General features: G+C 42.4%; 1 protein-coding gene across 1 annotated transcript in view; it reads left to right on the top strand.

The window, feature by feature from the left end:
- PTPRH (protein tyrosine phosphatase receptor type H) overlaps positions 1–14,195 on the top strand; it is a 199,538-nt gene that overhangs the window by 157,307 nt on the left and 28,036 nt on the right. The window contains exons 10-14 of the mRNA XM_075327496.1: positions 4,945–5,205; positions 5,295–5,567; positions 9,452–9,769; positions 13,306–13,566; positions 13,648–13,732. Coding sequence (XP_075183611.1) covers positions 4,945–5,205; positions 5,295–5,567; positions 9,452–9,769; positions 13,306–13,566; positions 13,648–13,732 — 1,198 coding nt within the window. The remainder of the gene's footprint in view (positions 1–4,944; positions 5,206–5,294; positions 5,568–9,451; positions 9,770–13,305; positions 13,567–13,647; positions 13,733–14,195) is intronic.

Here is a 14,195-nt window from a genome sequence, read left to right as displayed (position 1 = left end):
ATTAGCCCCTTAAATACTGATGTCCATCAGTGATAGTGGCATTTAAATGGTTTGATCCCATTGGTGCTCCAATTTTGTGCCCATTGCCCCCCTGCCCCATAAGGTGATCATGGGGTGGTAATGGTTTGCCATGGCAGCTGTAGTTGTGGGGATACTGAAGGCCCCCATTACTGTCCCCTATCTGTTCCCATGAAGCTCATGCTGTGGCTTGGCATTATGAGAGATTATTTTGTTGCTTTATTGCTGTACTGTGGATAGAAGAAACAATGACCTGTTCAAGTTAGAATGAAAAGGGAAAAAAAAATGAAATAAAAAAAAACCCCTATTTTGTATCACCATGTCCACAAAGATCCGATCTATCAAAATATAATATAAAATATTACAAAATATAATACAAGATATAATTTATGTATCCCATTTGGTAAATGCTGAAAAGCGAAACAAATACATTTTTGAAATGCCAGAATTATCATTTTTGTTTCTGCACCTTCCAAAAAAGCAATTAAAATATTATATGTACTCCAAATTGGGATAAATGAAAGTTACAATACAAACACCGCTCAATTGGCTGAAAAACAAAAAAGTATAATGAAAAAAAAATAAAAAAAATTATATATATATATATATATATATATATATATATATATATATATATATATATATATAATTATATTAATAATAATAATGTCTCTGTCTATGTATTTATACAGTGTGCAGAATTGTTAGGCATGTTGTATTTTAGAGGTTTGTTCAATTATTGATCAACTATGTTCTCAATCAACCCAAAATACTCATAAATATCAAAGCTTAATATTTTTGGAAGTTGCAGTGGGGTTTTTTAGATTTGGCTATCTTAGGAGGATATCTGTTTGCGCAGGTAACTATTACTGTGCAGAATGATTAGGCAACTTAATAAAAACCAAATATATTCCCCTCTCACTTGTTTATTTTCACCAGGTAAACCAATAAAGCTGCACAAAATTTAGAAATTAACATTTCTGACATGCAAAAACAAACCCCCCCCAAAAATAGTGACCAATATAGCCACCTTTCTTTATGATGACACTCAGCAGCCGACCATCCATAAATTCTGTCAGTTGCTTGATCTGTTTACGATCAACATTGTGTGCAGCAGCCACCACAGCCTCCAGACACTGTTCCGAGAGGTGTACTGTTTTCCTTCCTTGTAGATCTCACATTTTATGAGGGACCACAGGACCTCTATGGGGTTCAGATCAGGTGAACAAGGGGGCCATGTCATTATTTTTTCATCTTTTAAACCTTTACTGGCCAGCCACGCTGTTGAGTAGTTGGATGCATGGGATATTGTCGCGAGCGGAGGGGATGGGAACGCCGCTCATCTGGGATCGCTGGCGCTCGGGTCCAGTGCTTCTGCTCCTCGGTGGCTCGAGCACGGGGCCGGACCCGGGGCCCGAGCAGCGCCTCCTCGCCCACAAGTGAAAAAGGGGAGGTTTGTGGTGGGATGTCGGTTGTGACGCCACCCACGGGTTGTGGTGATGGTGGGCACCACCGCTGCTGGTGACGGGGGATCCTGGGAGCGATGGCGGAGAGCAGCTAAGGTGTTGACCCCTCCGTGGGTAGGGGCTGTTGGTCCCGGGGCCCCGGTTGGGGAGGTAGGGAGGAGGTATAGGTGCAGGTGCAGATGCGGGGAGGCAGCGTGGGCGCGGGTGCATTCGTTGCGGTGCAGCGTGGTGCCGGATGGCACTGTTGTACTCACTCAGACACAGAAGGACAGAGTTTCTGGTATACCAAACGGCTGGATGGACGGTGCCCACAGCCGGCTGCGGTGTTCTCGCTTTCCCCGGACGGGTTGATGGTGGCTGTCGTTTTCCTGCACCTGTGCATGTATGTTTGACTCCTATAGCTTCCCACGGGTAGTCCGCTCCCCGACGTGTACGTGTCGGGAGAGCCCGTAATGCCCGCAGGTGCTGGCCCTTGGATCTCTGGCCCTTGGCGGTGGCACTTATCCGGACGGGTTGGGCTGTTGCCTTCTGATGGGACTTGGATGGGAATGAACCCCTGAGGTCCAGACCGCAATCAGAGAATTTGACCTTTTCGGCGGCTCTTAGCCTAGTCGGGGTCTGAGTACCCTGCCTTGGTGCTTGGCTTCAATCTGTTCCTCAGTTCGGTACCGGCAGGCCACCGCCCGACCCCGATCCTACGGTTCTGCTGACCTCCACCTACTCCTGCAGACGGCAACCGCCGTCTGCCGACCTTGCTGATCGTGCCTGGGCTCCAACCCAGACACACACAGTTTTTACTCCTCACACTTCCACTCTCAACTCCCGAACTCCACTCACTACTTTTTCCCGCCTCCAGGCCTGTGAACTCCTCGGTGGGTGGGGTCAACCGCCTGGCTCCGCCCCACCTGGTTTGAACATCAAGCCTGGAGGGTGGCAACAAGGATTTTGTTTGACTGGTGTCACCTAACCAGGGGAGGGTGTGTGTGTGTGTGTGTGGTGTTAGTGTACTGTGACCCCTGGGGGTCCAGGGCGTCACAATATAGCATTGTCCTGCATGAAAATCATGTTTTTCTTGAACGATACATACTTCTTGCTGTACCACTGCTTGAAGAAGTTGTCTTCCCGAAACTGGCAGTAGGTCTGGGAGTTGAGCTTCACTCCATCCTCAACCCGAAAAGGTCCCACAAGTTCATCTTTGCTGATATCAGCCCATACCAGTACCCCACCTCCACCTTGTTGGCATCTGAGTCGGAGTGGAGCTCTCTGCCCTTTACTGATCCAGCCTCTGGCCCATCCATCTGGCCCATCAAGAGTCACTCTCATTTCATCAGTTCATAAAAACTTTGAAAAATCAGTTTTAAGATATTTCTTGGCCCAGTCTTGACGTTTTATCTTATGTTTCTTGTTCAAAGGTGGTCGTTTTTCAGCCGTCCTTACCTTGGCCATGTCCCTGAGTATGGTACTGTTGAGCTTCACTCCATCCTCAACCCGAAAAGGTCCCACAAGTTCATCTTTGCTGATATCAGCCCATACCAGTACCCCACCTCCACCTTGTTGGCATCTGAGTCGGAGTGGAGCTCTCTGCCCTTTACTGATCCAGCCTCTGGCCCATCCATCTGGCCCATCAAGAGTCACTCTCATTTCATCAGTTCATAAAAACTTTGAAAAATCAGTTTTAAGATATTTCTTGGCCCAGTCTTGACGTTTTATCTTATGTTTCTTGTTCAAAGGTGGTCGTTTTTCAGCCGTCCTTACCTTGGCCATGTCCCTGAGTATGGTACACCTTGTGCTTTTTGATACTCCAGTAACGTTGCGGCTCTGAAATATGGCCAAACTGGTGGCAAATGGCATCTTGGCAGCTTCACGCTTGATTTTTCTCAATTCATGGGCAGTTATTTTGCGCTTTTTTTTTTTCCCCAAATCGCTTCCTGCGACCCTGTTGGCTATTTGCCATGAAACGCTTGACTGTTCTGTGATCACGCTTCAAAAGTTTGGCAATTTCAAGACTGCTGCATCCCTCTGCAAGACATCTCACAATTTTGGACTTTTCAGAGCCCGTCAAATCTCTCTTCTGACCCATTTTGCCAAATTAAAGGAAGTTGCCTTATAATTAAGCACCCCTTATATAGGGTGTTGATTGTCATTACATCGCATCCCTCCTCATTACAGAGAGGCACATCACCTGATTTACTTAATTGGTAGTTGGCTCTCAGCCTATACAGCTTGGATTAGGACATGTATAAAAAGTATCATGTGAGCAAAATATTCATTTACCTAATAATTCTGCACACAGTGTGTGTGTGTGTGTATGTATGTGTGTATGTATGTGTGTGTATATGTATATATATATATATATATATATATATATATATATATATATATAATATATTAATGTGTGTGTATATTAGATATATATATGTATATTTTATTTTTTTTATCTCTCTATCTCTCTCTATCCATCAGTATGTGTAACATTACAACTTTAGTATCGTTGCAATCATTTGACCTGGAAAATCAGATTGACAGGTCATTTTTCCTACATGAAGAATGCCGAAAAAACACAATCCAAGTAAAAAATAGTAGAATTTCTATTTTTAACCATTTCACCACCATACTTGGAATTTTTCTTTCTAGAACATTATAAGGTAAACAGAAAGTAGCACCACATCCCTGAAGGGACGGCGACTTACTCACCACCCAATCCGGATCCCATTCTCTCACACGTGCTTTGCTGCATCATTCCCCTCCCGAAGCCTGTACCTTCCACACAGTGTTCCCGGGAGCGCATCTAAGACACATGCACACTGATCCTCCTCCTAAAGGGCTGGCGCGCCAATTCAGAGAAAATTATTTAAGACACCGTCCTATTAGGGGAGGTGCCTGCTCAACATCGTGAGTTAGTCAGTCGGTCTCCAGTCTGCTAGCTAGCTAGTTATTAGGTCATAAGCTCCTGTCCAGTTATCCCTGTGTCCATCACCTATACCTAAGTCTGCCTTCCCTTACCTGTCTGTCCCTGCCATGCCCACCATATCTGTCCATCCTTGCTTGCCTGTCTCCCCCAGCCATCTGGCCTGCAGCTGTGTCTATACCTGAGTCCGTCACCTGCCCTGGGATCAGCTGCCACAGTCACGGTCACTGCCCTGGGAGTGGTACCTGGCGTCTGCCTCGTGTTGGGCGCTTAGTTAAGTCTATCCTACTAAGGGCTAAGTCCAGGTCCCCCCAGTGGTTCAGTTGGTTCATTAATCCTGTTCGCAGCCCCTACACCGGCCTCGTGTGTTACAATGAATAATGCCTTTCAAAACACCCTCATATGATTAATTAAAATTGTCTCCTGGAAGAAGGGGAGATAAAAATCGAAAGCCCAAGGATGAATATCGACAGTGATAGGAAGGGGTTAGGAGAAAAATTACCTGATCAGCATTTAAAAATCATATTCTAATATTGTATTTTTTCTCTCTAGTGCCGTCCACCGTGCCTACATTCCAGATTTCTGGCAAATCAAATGAATCTATAAGTCTTAAATGGAGTTTCCCCAATGACATTAATAGCAAGACGTATAAGTACATGGTTGTAATGAATGACAGCAATCTACCAGAAACAACCAGCAATTCATTGGACGTGAGGAGCCTGTTAGCAGGAGAAACCTACAGCTTTACCATCTACACCATCACCATAAATAACATCAAGAGCCATAAATATTCCATTATAAGTAGCACAACACGTAAGTCCATGTAATCAACTTAAAGGGATTCACCACTATTAATCTAAACCAAAAGTTGGACCTAAAATTATTTTTGTCCTTTTTTTCAGAACCTAATGCTCCAAGCAATCTTCAAGGCAACGCGGTCAATATCTCCGAAATATATATTACCTGGACGAAGCCGGAAGATGTTAATGTAAATTTTTATGAGTACAATGTGACGTGGCAAGATACGACATCGCCGAGTGGAACAATGAATGATATTACTGAGGACGCACACTACAACATAAAGAGCCTGCTCCCGGGACACTTTTACAACATAATTGTCACATCTGTGATCAAAAATACTGAAAGTGTTAATGCGGAAATATTCACAGCGACCAGTAAGATTATTTATTCTATGGACTTCACTGTTTGTCTCCTTAAAGGGGACATGTCACCAGGTCAAAACTGGCTAGTTTGTGCTCTTATTTTATTCCGGATGCTCCCTGGAGTATGACTTTTTTTTTTATTTTTTTTTTTTTAAATATACCCTACAATTCCAGAGATATGGGCCTTTTTATTTAGTGCTACTTTTTATAGTCTTTTTTTTCCAGAGGGTGGGGCTCAGAGTAATAATGCAAAGCATCTTGAAGACACGCCCCTGAAGATCCCATTTAAAAAAAAACGTGCAAATAAAATTGCCCATATCTCTGGATCCGTATGGTGGACTTGGAACAAATAACAAGAAACTGAAGACATAGGGGAGTAGCATGAATAAAATAAGAACAAAAAATCACCACATAACAAGTTCTCCCCAGATCCCCCTGAGAATTCAGTTATTTATTTTATTTAAATCTAAAATACGGTTCCAGAGATGGGGGCATTTTTATTTGCATGCAAATTTTTATGGCCTTTTTTAAAGGGGTGTGGCCCACATGATCCTCAGGGGCGTGTCTTTAGGCTGCTCTGCATGATTACCCTATGAGCTATGCCCCCTTGTAAAAATCATTACATTAAGTTAAAAGGTCAAAACCTCCAGAACAATAGGGAGGATACTTAAAAAAAATAACAATTGAATACTCGGCGAAATAGTAGGAATAATCTGAGATCAGAAACTGGTCAGTTTGGACCTGGTGACAGATCCTCTTTACAAGCATTTTAAAAGGAGTTTGCTTTTTTGTTTTTATGAAACTGTCACGCCTCTGTATGATATTGCAGCTTATTCTCATACTCTTGAAAACAGCTGGGCTGTAGTACCGGAAACGGCACATGGACAAGGAGTGGCACTGTTTCTATACTCATAGAGATTTCTTTGACAATAGTTTCCTTGGAGCCATTTCAATTCGGTTTGTTAATACTTTTATTCCTTAAAGGGATTGTCCACTACTTTTACATTGATGACCTATCCTTAGGAAAGGTCATCAATGTCTGATCGTCCGGGGTCCGAAACCCGACACCGCTGCTGATCAGCTGCTCTTAATGCTGGCGGCGGCAGCAGGCAGCTGGAAATGCCCAGTTCCAGAGCTGCTTGGTCTTCTGATAGTGGTCGCGGCCGGCTACTGCACATTACACAGGTTCTTGAATAGGCCTCCTAAAACCATCTAAAAGCATAAAAACATGTGCTTTGTAAGAGATTAATACACAAGTTATCCCCTTTTAGTAGTGTAACGGATGCCTTCCAAATCACTGGCGGTCCAACCACTGGGACCTCAAACGATTCCTTAATTGAAGCTCTGCATGGGTGATCACTAGAGAAGAGTAAACCCAAAGTTTGGTGTTCATACCAAGCACAGACTTTACAAAAAAAACACTAGAGTTTGGGTGTTTTACATATGAAGTTCAATTGCATAAGCATCGCTGTGCTCAGGTACGCTCGGTGCTCAGCCCAGTGCGAGCCGTTTCAGTGCTTGATCGGCTCGCACTGGGCGTAACAACAGCGTCATCAGAAGTAGTGTGCGCCAAAAAAAAAAAAAATGGAAAAACCCCTCCCACCTGCCCCTGGAAGGGATCGGTTTACGGCTGGCTGCATGTGGGTGGAGACCCAAACTGCCCAATTAGTGACTTCCATTGAGGTTCAGATCAATTCCGGTTCCGAATCGAACTTTACCTACAGTCCAGATGAACCCGCGAAACCAAACTTCCATGGGTCCACTCATCCCTACTGATCCCTTATTTTTAAGGAATAATCCATTTCATTCCATGTACAAAAATTATATATATATATTTGTGCATACATATATGAAAGACAGGTTTTAGCCGCGCTAAAAAACCACTGTTGGCATGGTACTAATTACCAGTATTTAATTAGTACCATGCCAACAGTGGTTTTTTAGCGCGGCTAAAACCCGTCTTTCATATATGTATGCACAAATATATATATATAATTTTTCACTACGATTTTCACGGGACCGCTGCTTGAACCACGCGGACACTCATATGCTCTACAAGGGGTTGTGACTGGCACAACCTCATCAGGTGAGTGTACCTATCTATATTTTTTTCCACACGGTTATTACCGGGTAAGACCCTTTTGCGCCTTTGTTTCCCCTTCTCCAGCAATTCCATGTACAAGGCAGTTGTAAATAATGTATTTAACTAAAATGGGTTGATGAGCTTACCACAAAAGGGGTCAATATACAGTATAACAGTAAAAAGCATGTTGGGTCTTTGGCATTGCTGCTTGGCATTTTTGACTTTAATATGGCCTGAGGATGCGCTTTCTCTTCAACTATATATTTTTTATCATACAGCTTTAGGAGAAGTTCACATAGACATCTAAAAAATATCATCCGATTCTGATCCAGAAAACTCGGATGATTTTTCATCTGTATTGTCATCCATATGCAATCTCTACGTCATCCATATGCAATCTCTACGTCATCCATATGCAGTCTCTACGTCATCCATATGCAGTCTCTACGTCATCCATATGCAGTCTCTACGTCATCCATATGCAGTCTCTACGTCATCCATATGCACTCTCTACGTCATCCATATGCACTCTCTACGTCATCCATATGCACTCTCTACGTCATCCATATGCACTCTCTACGTCATCCATATGCAATCTCTAAGTCATCCATATGCACTCTCTACGTCATCCATATGCAATCTCTAAGTCATCCATGTGCCCTCTCTACGTCATCTATATGCACTCTCTACGTCATCCACATGCACTCTCTACGTCATCCACATGCACTCTCTACGTCATCCACATGCACTCTCTACGTCATCCACATGCACTCTCTACGTCATCCACATGCACTCTCTACGTCATCCACATGCACTCTCTACGTCATCCACATGCACTCTCTACGTCATCCACATGCACTCTCTACGTCATCCACATGCACTCTCTACGTCATCCACATGCACTCTCTACGTCATCCACATGCACTCTCTACGTCATCCACATGCACTCTCTACGTCATCCACATGCACTCTCTACGTCATCCACATGCACTCTCTACGTCATCCACATGCACTCTCTACGTCATCCACATGCACTCTCTACGTCATCCACATGCACTCTCTACGTCATCCACATGCACTCTCTACGTCATCCACATGCACTCTCTACGTCATCCACATGCACTCTCTACGTCATCCACATGCACTCTCTACGTCATCCATATGCACTCTCTACGTCATCCATGTGCCCTCTCTACGTCATCCATATGCCCTCTCTATGTCATCCATATGCACTCTCTATGTCATCCATGTGCCCTCTCTACGTCATCCATGTGCCCTCTCTACGTCATCCATGTGCCCTCTCTACGTCATCCATGTGCCCTCTCTACGTCATCCACGTGCACTCTCTACGTCATCCACGTGCACTCTCTACGTCATCCACATGCACTCTCTACGTCATCCACATGCACTCTCTACGTCATCCACATGCACTCTCTACGTCATCCACATGCACTCTCTACGTCATCCACATGCACTCTCTACGTCATCCACATGCAATCTCTTACGTCATCCATATTCACTCCGTCATCTGTATGGCACTTATTTTTATGCATAATACAGTTTCCTATATAAAAAATTGCATTGCATCCGCAAAACTCGGATTTTATATTATTGATTTGTTGGGATCCCTTTTGTTTTTTGCACCCATAGACGAGTCTCAACAGAAATACAGTAAAGATTGGTGCATGCTCCAATTTTTTCCATGTATACTTTTGGCTCATGTAAAAAAAAAAATATATATCCTAGTATTGTCTGTGTTAGGTTTTCAAACGAAAAATACGTTATCTTAAATTGTTTATTTTTTTTCTTTCAGAGTCCGTGACTACAGAGAATTTAGCTGTTGAGAGCGTAAACAACACCAGCGTCACCCTGAAATGGCAGATTCCTAATACTCCTTCCAGTGTGGTGTCAGGATATCGAGTCACTGTCTATGTAAATGGAAATAAAAAAATGGAAATTGTAACCACTGAAAAAATGTACGTTGTGAATAACCTGGAGCCTGGAAATGTTTACAATATCACTGTTGAAAGTTTTTCACAAAATTCAACACCCGGAAGGTCTACCCGTATGGCCAGAGCGGATACCAGCATCATAACCTACAGCACGCCAACCTACATCAAGGTCGAAACATGTAAGTAAGACACAGCTGACCAATATATCTGTAAGTCTGAATGTCCCAAGGTAGCCTCAACTAGCCTGTAGGGTAAATGTACATGTAGAATATCAACATTGCCTTTGATCTCTTTTCTTTGTCCAGTTTTTGGTGTTTTTTCACCTTTTCATTTGTCAGAAAACTTTGTTTCCATACATAATGAACATTTTCTATGGGATAATGTACAGTAATACCTCATGTATTCGCATTTCAGAATTTGCAAATTCACAAAATTTTGATTGGAACCTGTCAGGAATATGTTACGAAAGGGGGGTATAGGAAGTGGGAATTACGTCCTTCCTTTCTACGACCCGTCTGACCGACAGACAGAGCACGTGACGCGCTCTCTAGTGCCCCTCTTATAGTCAGGCCAATTATGGAATTGCCCGACAATAAGCAAGGAGGCCGCTCTTCTACTTATGCCGATGATTGAAGAGCTCCCGGTGAGAGTAGGGTATATATTCTCCCGACCTCAGCGGACGGAATATATAAAAACCTCCCCAAATCTCACTGGCCGCCCCACAATAATCCTTGGCACAAACTCGCTGCCACCAACCGATTTACGGTAACTATTAACCGAGCACACAGACATGGGATTCAAGATCGAGATAACAGAACAGCCGAACATTAATTATATATTTTAATCAGCCTAAGGCACACTAGAAACTACAATATATAAAATATGGAATCTACAGAATATACATAGGTCAGAGTACAGTTACAAATAAAACATGGTTTGCAAACGGGCATACAGTTCAAGCAGTTACCTTGTGCGTCTGGCCACAGGGGGGCGCTGTGGACCAGGTTTCCAGGAACTTTCCCACAGATGTATCCACACGTGACCCCCGGCAAAGAACAGCTAAAAAATGGCTGCACTGAGGTTATCCACTTGGCTCAATCCCTGTCCCCTCCTACCTTAGTGACCTCAGAGGGAGAACTGCTCCACCCCTGGCTGGAGTCAAAATAATATCCCAAAAGGGAATATTTGCCATAACTTTGCCTGGGAACGTCATAGGCGGATGCCAATGCTCTCATTTTGACAGTTATGATTTTAACTTCAAAATGGTAGAACGCATGGCTGGTCTGCTGGTTCCCCACTGGCCTATATCACGTTTGGGGTACTTACAAAGGTCCCACGACTATATAAAATATGTGCTGGGATTGTTAGCATGCTGGGATGTCATATTTCTGCTTGCCATATTTATAGGAAGCACGGTTCATGAGATATTACACATTTTTTTTACTGGAAAACTTCAAATGCATCCACAATAAACCCCAATATATCCTGTCCATGTATCCTGACCTCTTCTTATGACATTCACAACAGTGCGGAGAAACCAGTTTTTTTCCTTTTTCATCCTGAAGAAGTCAACACACACATTGATGCTCACTCTGATCCCCTGTCAGATGATGAAGAGGTGAAGAGGAGTAGGAATCCAGTCTAGAACAAGAGGAAGATGGCGGGTCTTTCAATTGAATGGCTTGGAATAATCTTAAGGGCTCAACGCAGTTGGAATCCTACAAAAAAAAGAGTGCGATCCTTATTTTGAATGTGTTTTGAATATGATAAATGGCTTAAATGCAGTCATGGAGACATACAAAATCCTTTACTCCACTAAGAAAGTACAGCAGCCGCAGGCCAAAATAACTTGGTTCTTCTATCGAAAACCCAAACCCTCACACAATCCCTCACCCACAGAAGCCCCGGCACAAGTAATCCTGGTAGAAGAGTCTCATCTAGTTGAAGAGTGGTACTCTAAGGAGCTGTAACGACTCAAGTACGCTGTGTATTTTTTTTTTTTTCCATTATTTTCACCATATTGCACAGCTAATAATCGAGGTATTACTGTACTAAACACACTTCTACATATGTGGGCCATTGATTGAAAACAATTTTTGTTATTTTGCACACCCCAAAAAGTAATTTTTTTGAACACATTCATTCAAGATCATGTTGCAAAAATCAGTAGACCCCAATAAAAGTCTTAAGGGCAAAGCTAAAGTTTAGACTACAATATTCTAATTGACAAGAAATCAACCACAGATAAGTCTAATTATTCAATTCACAGGTGTCCAGCAGACAGTTGACTATAAAAGGGTGTTACTTAGCATGAAATTTGAAGGAGTTGTCTTTGTTGTCAGCAATGGCACCACATGGAAGAGAAATATTACAAGTCTGAGAGAGAAATAATTGTTTTCCACAGGAAAGTTTGAGGATACAGGAAGATCAATAAAGCTTTACTTATGACTTAGAATACTGGAGCAAACGTGATACAAACATGTAACAAAGATGGAACTGAACAGAGACGTTCAGGCTGACCATGGAAGTTAACATATAAGCATCAATCAATGTCTTCTCATAAGAAGCTTTGATGAAAATCAACATGAAACTTTACTGCTGTTAGCTAAAGAAGAAGAAAGGCAAACAGGGGTTGATGTTTCCTATGACACAATATGGTGTACACTGTAGAGAAATGACCTGCATTGATGTTGTCCATGAAGGAAGCCTCTCCAAAAGCCACCCATGCACAAAAAAGTGCCTACAATTTGCCTTGGCCCATACTGAAATATATTTCAACTACGGGGACTCTATAATCTGATGTGATGAGACCAAGATCAATATTTTTGGAACTGATGACTTCAAAACTGTGTTGCGTTGCAAAGATGGGGAGTACAAAGAAAAATGCAATGTGCCTATGTTGGTGGCCGTGTCCTGACGTGGGGCTGGTGTCAGGGGCTGTATGTCATTGATAGCATCATGAATTCACATAAGTGCTGCCCTATAGTGAGAAAATGCCATAATCATTCCAGGCCCTTGGTAGACATGCACTTTACCAACATGACAATGAGCAAAACACAGTTTTAAGGTCACTGTGCAATTTCTGAAGAAGAATAGGGTGAAACGTGATTTAGTGGCTGAATGTCTCCTGATTTTGAACCCAACCGTACACCTATGGGGAATCCTGAAAAGACAAGTTGTTATGACTCTCCATCCAGCATCCAGTGTCTAAAAGACCTCACTCTTGAAGAATGGAAAAAGATAGATGTTGCAATATGTCGTCAACTTCTTCATTCCCTGCTTGCCTAGAAGACTTAGTGCTATTCTTAGAAATCATGGAGTCCATTAAAAATACTAGATGTAGTAGTTTTTGATATGGGGTGTACTCATTTTTTGCATTAACTAATTTGTGTAAAACTGAAGATTTGTAACGAAAGTTATATTATTAACCTCATGTTTTGGGTTAAAAAATGTTCTATGAAAATCAGTCACTCCAAAAATTTGAGAATTATTCTTGTATTCAGTGAGCTATTGATTTAAAGTTGTCCTTTTTCAAAGAGGGGGTACTTATTTATGCTGAACACTGGATATGAGCATTAAAAAATGTTGCGTAAAAATCTCGTTACATCTCCACTTTACCTCTATGATATGGGAACTCTAGACATGCCCAAACTAACCTACGGCACAAACATGGAGATCTCAACACTTTTCTAACTCAACTCTTTGCCTTTTTCAGACCCTGACCCTGTCCGTGACCTCAAGTGTACAAAGGTGGACGCATACCAGATAAGAGTTACGTCCGCATGTCCTGTTGGGAATTATTCTGCTTTTGATGTGTTAGTCAACAATGACCCCAAAATTAAAAATTCCACATGCCCGCTTCAAATCGTAGTACCCAACCTTCAACCGACTATCAGTTACCAAATTAGTGTGAAGACTGTGGCTACAGAAAAAGTTACCATCTCAGGAATAATAATCTGCGAGACTGACAACACCGGTAAATCATGAGCCGTCACGTATTCCATTGTTCTAACGGTTGCATGGATGGTTCATTGACCAAATCTTTCTTTTTCGGCAGGAGTCATTGTTGGGTCAATATTCGGAGTCCTTCTATTCCTTCTCCTAATAGCAGTCATAGCTTTCTTTGTCCTTAAATGGAGAAGGTAAGATATTGTTTTGTTATATTTTTTTATAACTATTTCCATGATTTTGAGGCACAAAAATCCCCTCCCTCCGAAAAAATCCCAAAAACTGTCTGATTTCCTAACTTCAAAATAGAAATTTTAGATACATCCAATATTCTTACATTGATTTGTTAATTTCAATCCAAAGAATAATGAAATATTGGCATTATGATAAACTATTAAGCATTTCTTAAAGGGCATTTGCCAAAAGATTCTACACTACAAACTGCATCCATAGATTCTTTTAAAATAAAGCTGGGTTCACACATAACGACAGCGACAACGACGTCGCTGTTACGTCACCATTTTCTGTGACGCAACAGCGACCTTGTAAGTCGCTGTTATGATCGCTGCTTAGCTGTCAAACACAGCAGACGCAGCAGCGATCATAACGACACGCGTCGCTGTACTACATGTGCAGAGAGCAGGGAGCCGCGCACAC

Source organism: Anomaloglossus baeobatrachus, chromosome 11, assembly GCF_048569485.1.
Source record: "Anomaloglossus baeobatrachus isolate aAnoBae1 chromosome 11, aAnoBae1.hap1, whole genome shotgun sequence".
Taxonomy (NCBI): Eukaryota; Metazoa; Chordata; class Amphibia; order Anura; family Aromobatidae; genus Anomaloglossus; species Anomaloglossus baeobatrachus.
This window is presented reverse-complemented; position numbering and strand designations above follow the sequence as displayed.